The 12033-nt window shown below is 54.3% G+C and overlaps 1 protein-coding gene across 11 annotated transcripts in view; it reads right to left on the bottom strand.

Moving 5' to 3' along the window:
- Positions 1 to 2313: 2313 nt before the first annotated feature.
- MYO18A (myosin XVIIIA) overlaps positions 2314 to 12033 on the bottom strand; it is a 96127-nt gene continuing 86407 nt past the window's right edge. For 9 of the 11 annotated variants that reach the window (XM_060082193.1, XM_060082197.1, XM_060082198.1 and 6 more), the window contains 2 exons: positions 10231 to 10353; positions 2314 to 3070 (listed from right to left, as the gene is read on the bottom strand). In XM_060082193.1, coding sequence (XP_059938176.1) covers positions 2926 to 3070; positions 10231 to 10353 — 268 coding nt within the window. In that variant the 3' untranslated portion in view covers positions 2314 to 2925. Of the gene's footprint in view, positions 3071 to 9013; positions 9937 to 10230; positions 10354 to 12033 lie in introns of those variants that run through there. The other 2 variants (XM_060082199.1, XM_060082200.1) reach the window with 2 other exon arrangements.

The raw sequence follows: 12033 nt of genomic DNA, 5'->3' as shown, positions 1-12033 counted from the left end.
CCTTTGCTGAGGCTTGGAGAAGTGTTGGTCATGTGGGGTGGTGTCCAGCTTCCCCAGACAGCCTGTGGAGTTCCCTGCCACCACCTCTATTTCCCAGCCCCAGGGCCTTTGCTCAAGTTCTTCTTTCTTCCCAGCACACCTATCCCAGCAATATCTACCTGTGGAAGTGCTATCCTTTCTTCAAGCCCCAGCTCAAAATACCAGCTCCTTTTAGAAGCCTTCCCAGTCCCTCCCCACCCTCTCTCAGTGAGAGTGTCTCCCCTCATAACTTGCCCAAAGCAACTTCTTTGTCCTTTTATGTCTCATGTAATTATTTCCAAAGGGATCTGCCCTAGCCCTAACACACGAGCCCCTGGAGGACAAACACTATGACGTACTCCTTTCTACTCACCCAAAGCTTGCGCATATTAGGAGGCTAGACACACATATTTTTTTGTGTTTAACTCCTCCACTAGAATATCCGCTTCTTGAAGGAAGGGACCTCACCCATCCCCAGCACTTAGAACAGTGCCTAGACCATAGCGGCAGTTATGAAATATTTGACTGTTGAGTGAATGAGCAGATGAATAATACATATTTTCTGACTTGAACAAAGCCCTCCGCCCCAGGGAAGGCTATTAGAGGTTGATGCTGGGACTTTCTATCAATGATTAACCAAAGGCCTGAGTCAGTGTGGGTGAGCAGAGTTGGGATCTTGTCTGTAGGTAGCAGGGACTTTTGTCACACTAGCTCCTGGGAGGAAAAAATTGCACCGAGCTATCTGAAAGCAGGAGTAAAAGATGTGAGTGACAGAACTGAACATGAGGAGCCAGCAGTTAAAAAAAAAAAAAGTGACTTCACTTTTACTACCTTCTCTATTCCACCTTGGGGGCAGTTTCTTTTGTTCAAGATGCAGCCACTTCACACTTCTCTCCCATTCATTTTGGGGATGACATTTCCCCCCCTTTCCCTTTCTTGCCCCTTTCTGGGTGGGTGACATCACCAGAGCGTCAGCATCAGGCCTGTCTGATACCCTTTCTTGCCTACCTGTCCAAACCAGAGGAGCCTGATCGACCAGCTGTAAATACTTCATGCACGCAGGGATTATAACTGGTCACATTACAGAAGGTAGAGGAGGAGGAGGGAGTCATTTGTTTCTTGCCCACTGCCTCTCAGCTGTCAGTGAGGGAACCACGTGTGGCCTGGGGCATGAAGGCAGAGACTGAGCAGGGTGGAGAAGCCAGCACGCCCAGCCTATTCAAGTTGCCCTGTGGCCAATGGGGTGGGAGGCCAGAGAGAGTTCTGCCAAGTGTTGATTAGAAAGTCATCTTTGGGATGACTAAACTTAAAAAAAAAAAGAGAGAGAGAGAGAGAGAAGATAGGATCTCTGTAATTGGCAAGATTTAATCATCAGAGGGACCTCAACATTCCCAAGTGGAGGCCAGGGTAGGCCAAGGCCTGGACGGCTCTGCCAACCTGAATTACAATCCACGGGCTCTTAAAATAAAAGGTGGGGTTTGTGTCTTCCTTGACCAATCCTCTCATCCACTGCCTCCGCCTGCTCCAGATGACCTGCCAAGCTCTCTGAGCAGCACTGGTCTGATGTGGGAGCAGGTCAGGGATGAGGGTGATTCCCCCAGGTCCCCACCAGAGTCCTCACTCTGCTCCCCTGTGACCACCCCTGGACTCTACCTGAGCCTGAAGGAACAGGCAGGAAAATTGGCAGAGCCAGGAGAAAAAGGACATTTATTTCCATACATCAGGTAAGCAGGGGAAGAGAGCACAGCCCAACGAGTACAAACCAATTGCAGGGGAGAAAGGGAGACGGCAGATGGGAGCGGCACCAGGCACTGCCCTTGGGCCCCCGTCTGGTGGTGTTGGTGGGATGATCTTTAGGGTGGGAGCTGGGACTGTCAGTCTGCATGTTGTCATGTCTGGTTTAAGTGTGTGTGGGCAGGGCGACTGGAAGAAGAAAAATGACTCAGGCTCAGGACACAGGGTGAGGACTTGCATCTAATACACATCAGTACCGACCAAAGCTTCCATCTTCAGCTTTTCTGATCACAAGCCCTCAACCCAAGGCCTTCCCTCTCAAGCTGAGCTTGTGATCCAGGCAACTTGGACAGAGGGGGAGGGAGGCAGTGCTTGGATAAGCCCTGAATTGGCATTAGGTGGAATGGGTTTACTCTTCAATGGGTCATTGCACTTAACACACTGATGAGACAAAGAAGGGTAGGGGCTGGAAGTTCTGGCTGGTACAGATGCACCCCCGTCTGTGTAGGCCTGCTCAGCTCGAACCCAGAAGCACCTGAGAGCCCCTCCCCACACGGACTCTTAAGAACCTGGGCCCAGCTCTGCTCACGGGTCTCTCCAGCTGCACAAAGAAAGGACTGCTCTCTGAAGAGTAAAGATGAAGCTGAGGTTCCCCTCGTCATCCCCGGTGCGGGGAGGCGGGCCGGCTGCCACCACAGCCCCCTCCCCCTCTCAGGGATGCAGCTGTGATGGAGAGGTTGGGTATTTAAATTAAAAAGTAGTAAGACAGCAGGCACTGAGAAGAGAAAGCCCTCCCCCACCCCAAACTCCTCCCCATGGACCCAGCGACCCGAGAACGTCCCAGTAGGCAATCTGTCCAACGTCCCTGAGCGGGGGGAGGGGGCTGAGATGGAGGTCAACTTGCTGGCTCTATGCAGTGCCAAGCCACCTGCCATCCACGGTGGCCCAAGGCGGGAGCAGAAAGTTCTCTTTTCAGAACTGCTCTTCCCTCCACCTCTTCCACGTGGAAAGTCAGATACCCACAGCCTGGGAAGCCCCCTGACGGAAGAGGGTCGGGTGTTTCCCATGCAGATCAGCGGTCAGGTGGGGGAGACCTGTGCCCCGCCATTTCCCGGGAGAGGCGCCGTGGCAGCATAGGCCGTGGGTGGGAGGGGTGCACACCACTCCCCTGGGCTATGCGTTGGTCTCTGTCTGCTTGGCCTCTGTGTCGCTGTCACTCAGATAGTTGTGGGAGTATCGGGGCCTGGAGGTGCTGTCGAGAGGGTCGTGCTCGTCATCTGACCGGTCAGGGGCAAGGGACTTCCAGTAGCTGGTGGGGCTGCAGGGAGAGAGGAATGAGGTCACAGAGGAAGGACGCTCTTTACCTTCAGCACCAAAGCCTTTGGTCCTGGGGAGGCCCCCCAAACCCTGTCGCAGCATTCCCCCAAAGTCACAAATTGAGAAGGAGACTTCCCTAGCTTCCCCAGAAGATACTCAGAGTAAAAGAGAAAGGAGCACATCGTTTTGACCCTGAAACCTTTTACAACTCCGAGGAAAGCAATGCTGAAGAGCAGTGGGTCTCGAACTTGAATGTGCGTTAAGAACTGGCTGCTAGATCCCCGGGTTCTTCCCCTGAGAAGTTTGGATTTGCTAGCTCTTGGGTGGAACCCAGGAATTCTGCATTTTCAACTCCCTCCCCAGAAGATTCTGATACAGGCAGTCCATGGACTGCATCAACTTGGAGACTGCAGGTCTGGTGATTACACGACTACAACCTGTCTTAGTAAAGTTCCTCCCAAAAAGGTTCCTTGTAAGAAGGACGGGCTTTCCCCATTGAATACTCCCAGATCATAACCCTTCTTCCTAGTCAGGCTTTCCTAAGGCCGGTGAGAGTTTCTGCCCTTGACCATGATATCATCTACTCACAAGGAATAGAGACTCAGGATGTAGGAGCTGGTAAGACCTCTGTTTCAGGGTGGCATAGTCATCCCTTTCTTGGTACCATCATCCAACCCCAAGGCTTTCATCAAGCCATTGGGAGCCTCGTGCTCTCCCCTGACCAAGATATGCAGAAGCATTACTCCCTGGATGGAGCAGACGCATGGCGTTGAGCATGGATGGGATCTCATTTCCACCTCTAGTCACCTTCTCTCTTCTTTCTTTTCCAAAGCCTTAGAGCAGCCTTCCCCTGCCCCTCCCACCTCCACTGCCTCTGCCAGTCCAAGTGCACTGTCATTTCAGCAATGTTGGAGAAAATGCAGCCCAGGGTGGCTCCACCCCTACCAGTGCCCTGCACTCAATGGGCCCCTCCCTGCCCAGTGATCTCAGGGACACAGCCCTGCTTCCAGATCCTAGAGAGCTTCTGCTAGGATAAACAGGAATCCTGTGATCCCACTGTCTACAATTCTGATTTAAGAATCTGAGGAAGGCCCTTGTTTACTAGCGCTTTCAAAGTTCTTCTATCTCCAAACCGAAACAGGAGGACACAGCGTTCTGCAAGAAAGAACCACATGCTCAGCTTTTCCAACTGTGTTGAAGAAAGGATTTCATCACTGAGTATTTCCTGTAATGTGAGACACTGTCTTAGGCACTCTGGATGTGCTATCTTATTCTTCACCACATGATATGGCATGAAGAAGCTGGTTCAAAGAGATGAAGCACCTTGCCCAAGGTCACACAGCCAGTATGTAAATCTGAACCTGGGACCTTAGACCTCAAAGCCTTTTGATGACTCCACCTTGCTGCCAGACCGGTGACCTGAGGAGAAAACCAGATGAAACCTGCATTCTCCTCACTGGCCTGGGCGAGAGCCCAGGGGGTGTGTAAAGACAGGTCTCTCTTCCTCTCTCCCTGGGGAGATGGAAGAGTCTGATAGAAGAGCCTGTTCAATTATGCAAAACGGTTTAGGAATGGGGCAGTCTGGTTAATAGTTATCGTATTTCTCATGAACGAATTACCATTTTTAAAGGAATCAGAATAGCACAAAACACATTTAATATAAACTAGTCTGAACATAAATGAGTTTTACTTTGATGGGCCAAAGGCACTTAAGGACTCTGGGACGTCTCAGGGACAGAATTATAAAGCTCAATGATGACTGTGCAACATAGAAAAAACTGGGGTTATTTTAGCTTTTGGATTGTTTGAATTGTGAATTAGCAGGAGCCTGATTTTATTTTCATTTTTCAGACAGAACTTCTGGGCACCCAATGCTAAGGTCTGCTGTTGGGCAAAGGAAGGAATGGCTTTGTGGAAAGACAGTGGGGTTATTTTGTGGGGAGACAGGGGTGAGGTGGGTGCCAGGGCTGGGACCCAGATGCAAATGGGGTGCTCCTTTCCATCCTCACACCTCTCCTCAGAGTGGAGCTGCAGACCCCACTTTCATATTCCTGTGCTTGCCAGGCAGACACCTGGATAAACGACAGCTGGGTTTCAACACTGTTCCATCCAGATGCTGGGTGCAGTGGCAGAGGCAGCCGGGAGCGTTAAATGCCAGGCCTCTCTCCCCTGCTCTGTGCAGCCACAAGACACCCCTGCTCCCACCCTGGGTGCTCTTTAGCCAGTTTCCTTTGTGGCTTCTACAGCCACAGCTGTCGGAGAGTCAACAGCAGGCAGCTGGCCCCCTTCCCTGGGGCAAGAGTCAGGGCTGCAATTTGAACATTTTAACCATATTGTTTCAAAAGCTTTCCTCCTCACAAGCCAGCGTCTCCTGCTCAGCACTGTCACAAACGATTTGGTTCAGAAGCTAATTCCCACTGGGCGAGCAGCCCCCTCCCCTTGCCTTTGCTATGGATGCTTTCGTGTTCTGCATTCTTGCAGGTCCCCATCACCAGGTGAGAAGCTAAACTGCCCTCACTCTTGGCAGTTTATTCACCCAAAGCCAGTTCATGCTGAGTCCAACTAGGTCCTCCCTCCCCTGGACCTTCTCTGCCAGCTCTGTACTGGTTGGCTAGCTTCTGGCTTGGTGCCCACTCTGGCCGCAGTGAATCCAATCCTTGTTGGAGGTGGCAGTGTGTAGGGTTTCAGGACTACTCCTGTCTTCCTGGTGGACAAGGACTGTGCTGGTGGCTGAGGCAAGAAACGGGTTTTCTGTGTTTTTGTTCTTGCTGGGTCAAGGGTGATGATGGGCTGAGTCACTGGGGTCTGAAATCCACCAGTTGCTGGGCGGTGTGGGATGGCCTGCCTAGGCCCAAGTCTCCCTCTTCAGGTATTGGTACCGTGCTCAGAAGGGCCTGGCCCTCTCTGCTTTCTAAACCTCCTCCCATGGCCCGTCAGCTGACTTCCCGTGCTAGGGGAGCAGGGCGCTCAGCAGGGCTGTGGAAGGACGGGCTGAGATGGTAGACACAATATTATGACCCCTGCCTTTTCTCACTGTGGTGCTGACAACAGCTCCCTAGTGCAACTGAGATGCGTCCTACTCTTCCCAGAGCATCCTGCAATCATCTGCCACATGGGGGGAGTGACAGAGCAGGGGTAAGCCCAAGGGCTTGGTTTCAGAGCAGCTCAGGGCCCACAGAATCTGAGTTGGCCATGAGCCTGGTCTGGGTTCAAGTTCTACCTCCCCCATACCACCCCCCCAATCCCATCCCATCACCATCTCCAAATAGCTGCAGGTAACATTCACTTCCATGGGCTCCATTCCTTAAAACAAAACTGGTCCCTTTCGGTAGAACCCAGCCCAAGTCAGTGTGCTTGGGCAGCTGCTCCACTGCACAAGAGGCCCACTAGCACGCGACAGGTGTGTGTGTTAGTTCATGCATCTAGGAAATAGTGCCCGTGCCCCAGGGGGCTGCGCTCTGGGGTCATACCTCCTGGGAAGCAGCAAGCTTGCCCTGGGAGGGTACCATGCCAAAAACAGCTTCACATAACCAGGGTGATCCAAATGTCACCGCCCACCAGGGAAACTGGCAACAATAGTATTCCAGTGAGTCAGTCTTCGCCTTTCTTCCAAGTGGGGGTGTGGGCATAAAGGGCCTAACAGCTAGATCTCCCTCCCACAGGGAGGAGGCTGGGGGAGGCAGGAGAGCCAGGAGGGGGCTGTCACTCAGCAGCTGCTAATTTCTATTCATTAAAACTTTACAAGATGAGCTGAGATGAGGTGACGCTCATGTGTGGGCTTCGGGTAGGAGGGGTGGGGAGAGAGTCAGGCATCTCCAGGTCTGCTGCAGGGCGCGGTGATGTGGGCGCTGCAGCCCTGTAAGCCTTGCACTCTTAGGCTTGAGACGCATGCCAGAGAGGAGGGTGACACTGCAGGCGGGGGAGAGCTGAGCAAAAGGCCCCTTAATAGCTGATGGCCAGTGATGTACCAACCCACGCCCGGGGGTCAGCTAGAGCCCTTTCCTGGGCCCAGCGTGTCAGGGTCATGGACAGAAGTTCCGTATGGGTGCTGCCAGACACATACAGGAAACATTTTGCCCATGTGCTCTGCCTTGGGTAGTATGGAGGAGTAGTTAAGGGCAAGCTGAATAGATTCCATTCAGATCCTGGCAACATCACTTGCCAGCTATGTAACCTTGGCAAAGAACTTCACCTCCCCGAACCTCAGCTTCTTGTTCTATAAAATGGGGCTAATCGGACATTGGTTATGGGGTTAGTGTGAGGATTAAATGAATAAAATATGGCACGTATCTGGCGGGGGGGTGGGGGGTGGTCCCTGGCCCAGGGTTAGGACTTGATAAGCGGGAGCTGTGATGGACATCACCAGTGAGTTCAGCTGATTGGGCTCAGGGCTCAGAATGACTGATCAGCTCAGCTGGCCCCCGGCTCTCTGAGGTAGCCAGGAGGCTCTCCGAGGCCATTCCCGCGAGGAATGCAGGAAGGGGCCTGGGTGGTGGCGGGTGGGACGGGAGCACGTTAGTTCACACCAAGCGGCACACACCATGCTCTGCACTCCACGCCAGGTGCCACCTACTGCACTAGTCGCTCTCGGGGCGGTACAGGTACCGCATCATCAGGCTGTCCACCTCCTTCTTGCGCTTCTTCTCCTCCTTCCGAGACTGTCGGCGCGCCTGCCCAGCCTCCTTGTCCTCCGCAGCCGGGCCCTTCTTCACGCTCGAGCGGCTGTGGCCTGAGACAGTGGAGCCACTGGATGTCGACGAGGAGGACTCGGTCTCCGTCTCCGTTCTCTTCCTTCTCGATTTGGACTTCTTCTTGCTTTTTCGAGAGCTCCCCTTCTTCCGCCGCCTGTGCTCCGAGGAATCTTCGGAGCTGGAGCTGGAGCTGGAGGTGCTCCTTCTCTTGCTCCGGCTTTTCCGGCTGCTGCGGGGCCCAGAGACGTCCGCAGCAGAGGCCGAGCGGCGGATACTGGTGGCGCGCTCCGGGGGGTCCAGTTGGGCGCTCCGGGTGCTTTGGATGCTCTTCCGGTCCTCCTCCTCAGAGTCAGGCTCCAGGCTGCTCCGCTGGAACGGGACGGGCTTGTAGCTCAAGACCTCGTGGATGGCAGCCTCCAGGTCTGGGTCTAGGTAGGACTGACGGCTGATGGGACGGACACTGGAGCCGAGAGGCTCATCTGTGGCGGAGGCGGAGGCGGAGGCGGAGATGCGGGGCTGGGGTGGCACCGACAGACTGCGGGCCAGCGACGGGTAGCTGTACTGCGAGTGGGCCTCACTCAAGGCCACACTGGCTCCATCGTCCCAATCATCCAGGCAGCTCCGGCCCAGGGACAGGTGGGAATCGGGGCTCTCCCGGCTGAGGGCTGAGGCCCGGCCCAAGGAAGGGCTGAAGGTCCTTGACAGGCCGTCGAGCCTCGAAGTGCTGCGGCGGGAACTGGGGGAGCCCGACAGCGAGAAGCTCATGGAGGAGCAGGCCCCATCCTCGCCGGAGCCACGCTGTGTGGCCGAGGAGGCCCGGCTGACGGCCGCAGAGACGGCCGAGGCCCGGTCAAAGTCTGAGCCCCACGGCTTCTCCAGCCCCCGGCTAGAGCAGCCCCCGACCCCGGAGAAGACGGAGCCGCATTCCTCAGGCTCCTCGGACTTCCTGCCCAGGCCCAGCTCCTCCCTGGGGCCCCCACGGGCCTTCCGGGGGGGCCTCTCGGGGGAGGCTGGCCGCTCGCTCAGGGTGGTGAAGAGTGAATCCTCATCCCCGGTGCCCCCGATGGAGTCCTTCAGGGTGAGCCGCTTCCGATAGCTCAGGGAGCTCAGCACAGAGGCCGGCCTCTCCTCCACCCCCTTGCCCTCCTTCCCCGGGGTGTTGAGGGCCGCTCTGCTGTGCGGGGGTGAGGCCGGGGAGGAGAGAACCGGGAGTGGATTAGCAGTAGCAGAGAGAGAATGAGAGAGAGAAACAAGCATTAAATGTAGAGAATAAAGACACCGGGGGAGGGAGAAAGGAGAACTTGGCAGCAGCCCTGGCAAAGTGGCCGTGAGAGCGTCGGAGGAAATGAAGCAAAATAATTTGCGTCAGTGAAAATAGCTTCATGGAGAATGTCATGTAAATTAGACTATTGTTCTATTTCATCACTTTTTCCCCTCGAAAACGTTTAGTTCAATTTATTTCATTGTCAACTACCTGGAGCCTGGTGCCGTGCAGTGGTGAATGGCAGTGGAGTGGGGAAGGTGGCATTATCTGCAATAGCAAAATGGTGTTTGGCCGAGTAAATTAAACCAATTAGAGGGGGCCGCTGGGTGCTTGCAGTGAGGGGCTGGACTTGGGAAGGGGCCTCAGGGGAGCTGGAGAAGGAGAGGGATTACCTTTTCTACCCAGCTCACCCAGCGCTCTCTGGGAGGAGGTGGAAAGGCGTGCCCTGGGGGATCAGGATGGCTCTGAGTTGGGAGGGGGGAGTCAGCAGGGAAGTGGCCGCAGGAGGGGTGGGAGCACAGGACCCCGGCTGGCCCGTAGGTGGGGGATGGGAATTGGAGACCTGGATTTCAGGGGGAGCTGCCTGTGTGATCAGAAGACTGTGACTGGGCTGGAAAATAGGGGAGCAAGTTCCCCCAGCGGATGGGTGTTAGCAGAAAGCATGGTGGAGGGCGAGTGAAGAGACTAGAAGAAGAAGAAGAGAATGGGCAGAGAAAGACAGAAATGTGTCTGTAGCTGTGACAGGGAAGTCAGGGGAATTGGGGCCTTTTCTGCTGCTATTCCTACTAAGACCTCAGAGGTCCACAGCCAGCCTGGACTGGCCTTGTCCAGGGTGTGGGATCCAGAGTCCCCCTGTGCCCCATTTCAGTCTTGATTCCAAGGGCCCAAACCATCAGGTAGTTCGTTCAACATCTGTTGAATGAATAAGTGGGGATGAAGTTAAACTTACACCAAACCAAAGCCCTGAAGCCCGGTAGGAAAACATTACCTCGGAAAATTAAGGGTGCCGCAGACCCTGCCTAAGAAGAAACCAGGCCTCCTGTGCTCATCCCACGTGCCAGGGGCAGGCCTGGGCCCCTCACGCGCATACCAGGCAAGAGAGAGACGCAGGTGGCGTGAGGCCCACCCTCTTTGGGATCAAGGCGCTGCTCATCCATCCCTGGGGCATGAGGTGGCCTTTCCTCCCACCTAAGGCCACATGCTCACCTGGAACTCTTCAAGCTGCCATCATCGGAAGCCGCCTTGGAAGGCCCCTTGTTTTTGGACAACCATGACTTGACCCCGTCGACCCGGTCCTCTAGCTCTGAGTCCACATCTGAGTCCCCCTCGCTGTGGGATGAGGAGCAGAAAGATAGGCAAGGCTGGGAAGAGGTGATCGCCTGGTGGCCCAGGAGGCAGCGCAAAAGTGGCAAAGCAGGTTTGTCTTGGGTGGAGGTGGGATGCAGTGCCGCATGCGCATCAGTGAGTCAGAGAGAACAAGTGAAGTTAGAGGGAGGAGCGCACCATTCACAAGGACCCTGCCCCGCTCAGCAGGCCACATCGTGGGACAGCCACCGAGAAGATCCTGAGGAGCATGGAGGCACCCCCACCCCACTTTCTGTGACAGGCTGCTGTGCAGCCAACCAATCCAGTGAGAACGACAGGGAGACCATCCATTCATCAATTACAGCTAAATGGCTTTTGGTTAAAAAGAGGAGCCCTGGGCCCTTCAGCTCCTCCCTGAGGCCTATTCTGCTGTTCTTGTCTGCCTGTTCCCCAAAACGTGGCTACAGCTGCTGCCACTTTCCATGCCTTCACTGCAAGAGCTGGGCTGCTGGTGATGGAACAGAGAAGAGAAGGGCTTCATTATGACTTCAAGTGAGCTTGAACCTGGAGTCTCCTGAGCTGATGCAGTGCCAACTTGGGCACTACAGGCCGTATCGCAGACCCATCCTGCGACTCCCCTTGGCCCTTAAGAAACAGAAAGGACAAGGCGGGGACCGCAGCACTTCCCGAGGGGTTCGTAACAGCTTCAAGATTCCAGCTGCACCTGGAGATCCAGTGGGGCCCAGAAATCCCAGACAAGGGCTCTGTCTCTCCCAGTCTCCTCTTCCACCCTCAGGAAGCCTCCAGCTCTTGCTCCCCCGGGGCTTTTTTCTGGCCAAGCTGGCCTGAGCCCTCTCGACTTGCAAGAAAGCCCAAAGGAGTCAAATTCTGATGCTGGAATCACAGTGACCTCCTCACACAGCAGCAGGGGCTTGGAGATAGCTTCTGAGTGAGACTGCTTCTAGAATTCTGCAAAATGTCTGCTCACCAAGTTCCCTGCTGTGGATATGCTAGGATTTCTCCTTGATATAAATTTCCTTTCATTTGTGTCAACAGAAGCAGCCCCATTCCTGAATTATGTTCTTGAATAAATAGCCACACAGGTGTGCACATGTGCGTGCACGTGTGTGTATGCACACACAGAAGAAGCCACCAGACTCTGTTCTGGGGATGAGACAGCATGACTGAGGGGAGGGGAATAAAGAAGCATATTTTATGGGCTTCCATCAAATACAGAATTGTAACAAAGACCAGGCTGGCTGATGCCCCGGTTAAACAGGAGTTTAGCAGACAGCCCCGAAACCGCTAATGCAAGCCCTGTGCCCGTTCGAGCCTGGCAGATTTACTACGGTGCACAGGCCCTGTAGAACACCAATACCACTTGACTTATACACCCATGCAAAAAACCTTCTCTAGCTTCAGAGCCTGTAATTTATCACCGCCGTTCATAACCATATTGATTGCCATTAGAAAGGAGGTGCTGTATGCATCGCGAAATCTATGTCTACATGTTAAAAGCGTTTCTGTATAAATCTCCCTTAATACTGTGCTGTTTACTGCTTTCATTAGGGTTATGGCAACAACAACTGTATCTCTAAGTAAATCGAAACATTATTTTTCTGGCTGCCTTAGCACACTCGCTCAATAACTTGGAGCAGGGGCCCAGAGCTGCTGAGGAAAAGACCCCCTCTGCCGTCAGCAGGA

The sequence above is a fragment of the Mesoplodon densirostris genome, chromosome 18, assembly GCF_025265405.1.
Source record: "Mesoplodon densirostris isolate mMesDen1 chromosome 18, mMesDen1 primary haplotype, whole genome shotgun sequence".
Taxonomy (NCBI): Eukaryota; Metazoa; Chordata; class Mammalia; order Artiodactyla; family Ziphiidae; genus Mesoplodon; species Mesoplodon densirostris.
This window is presented reverse-complemented; position numbering and strand designations above follow the sequence as displayed.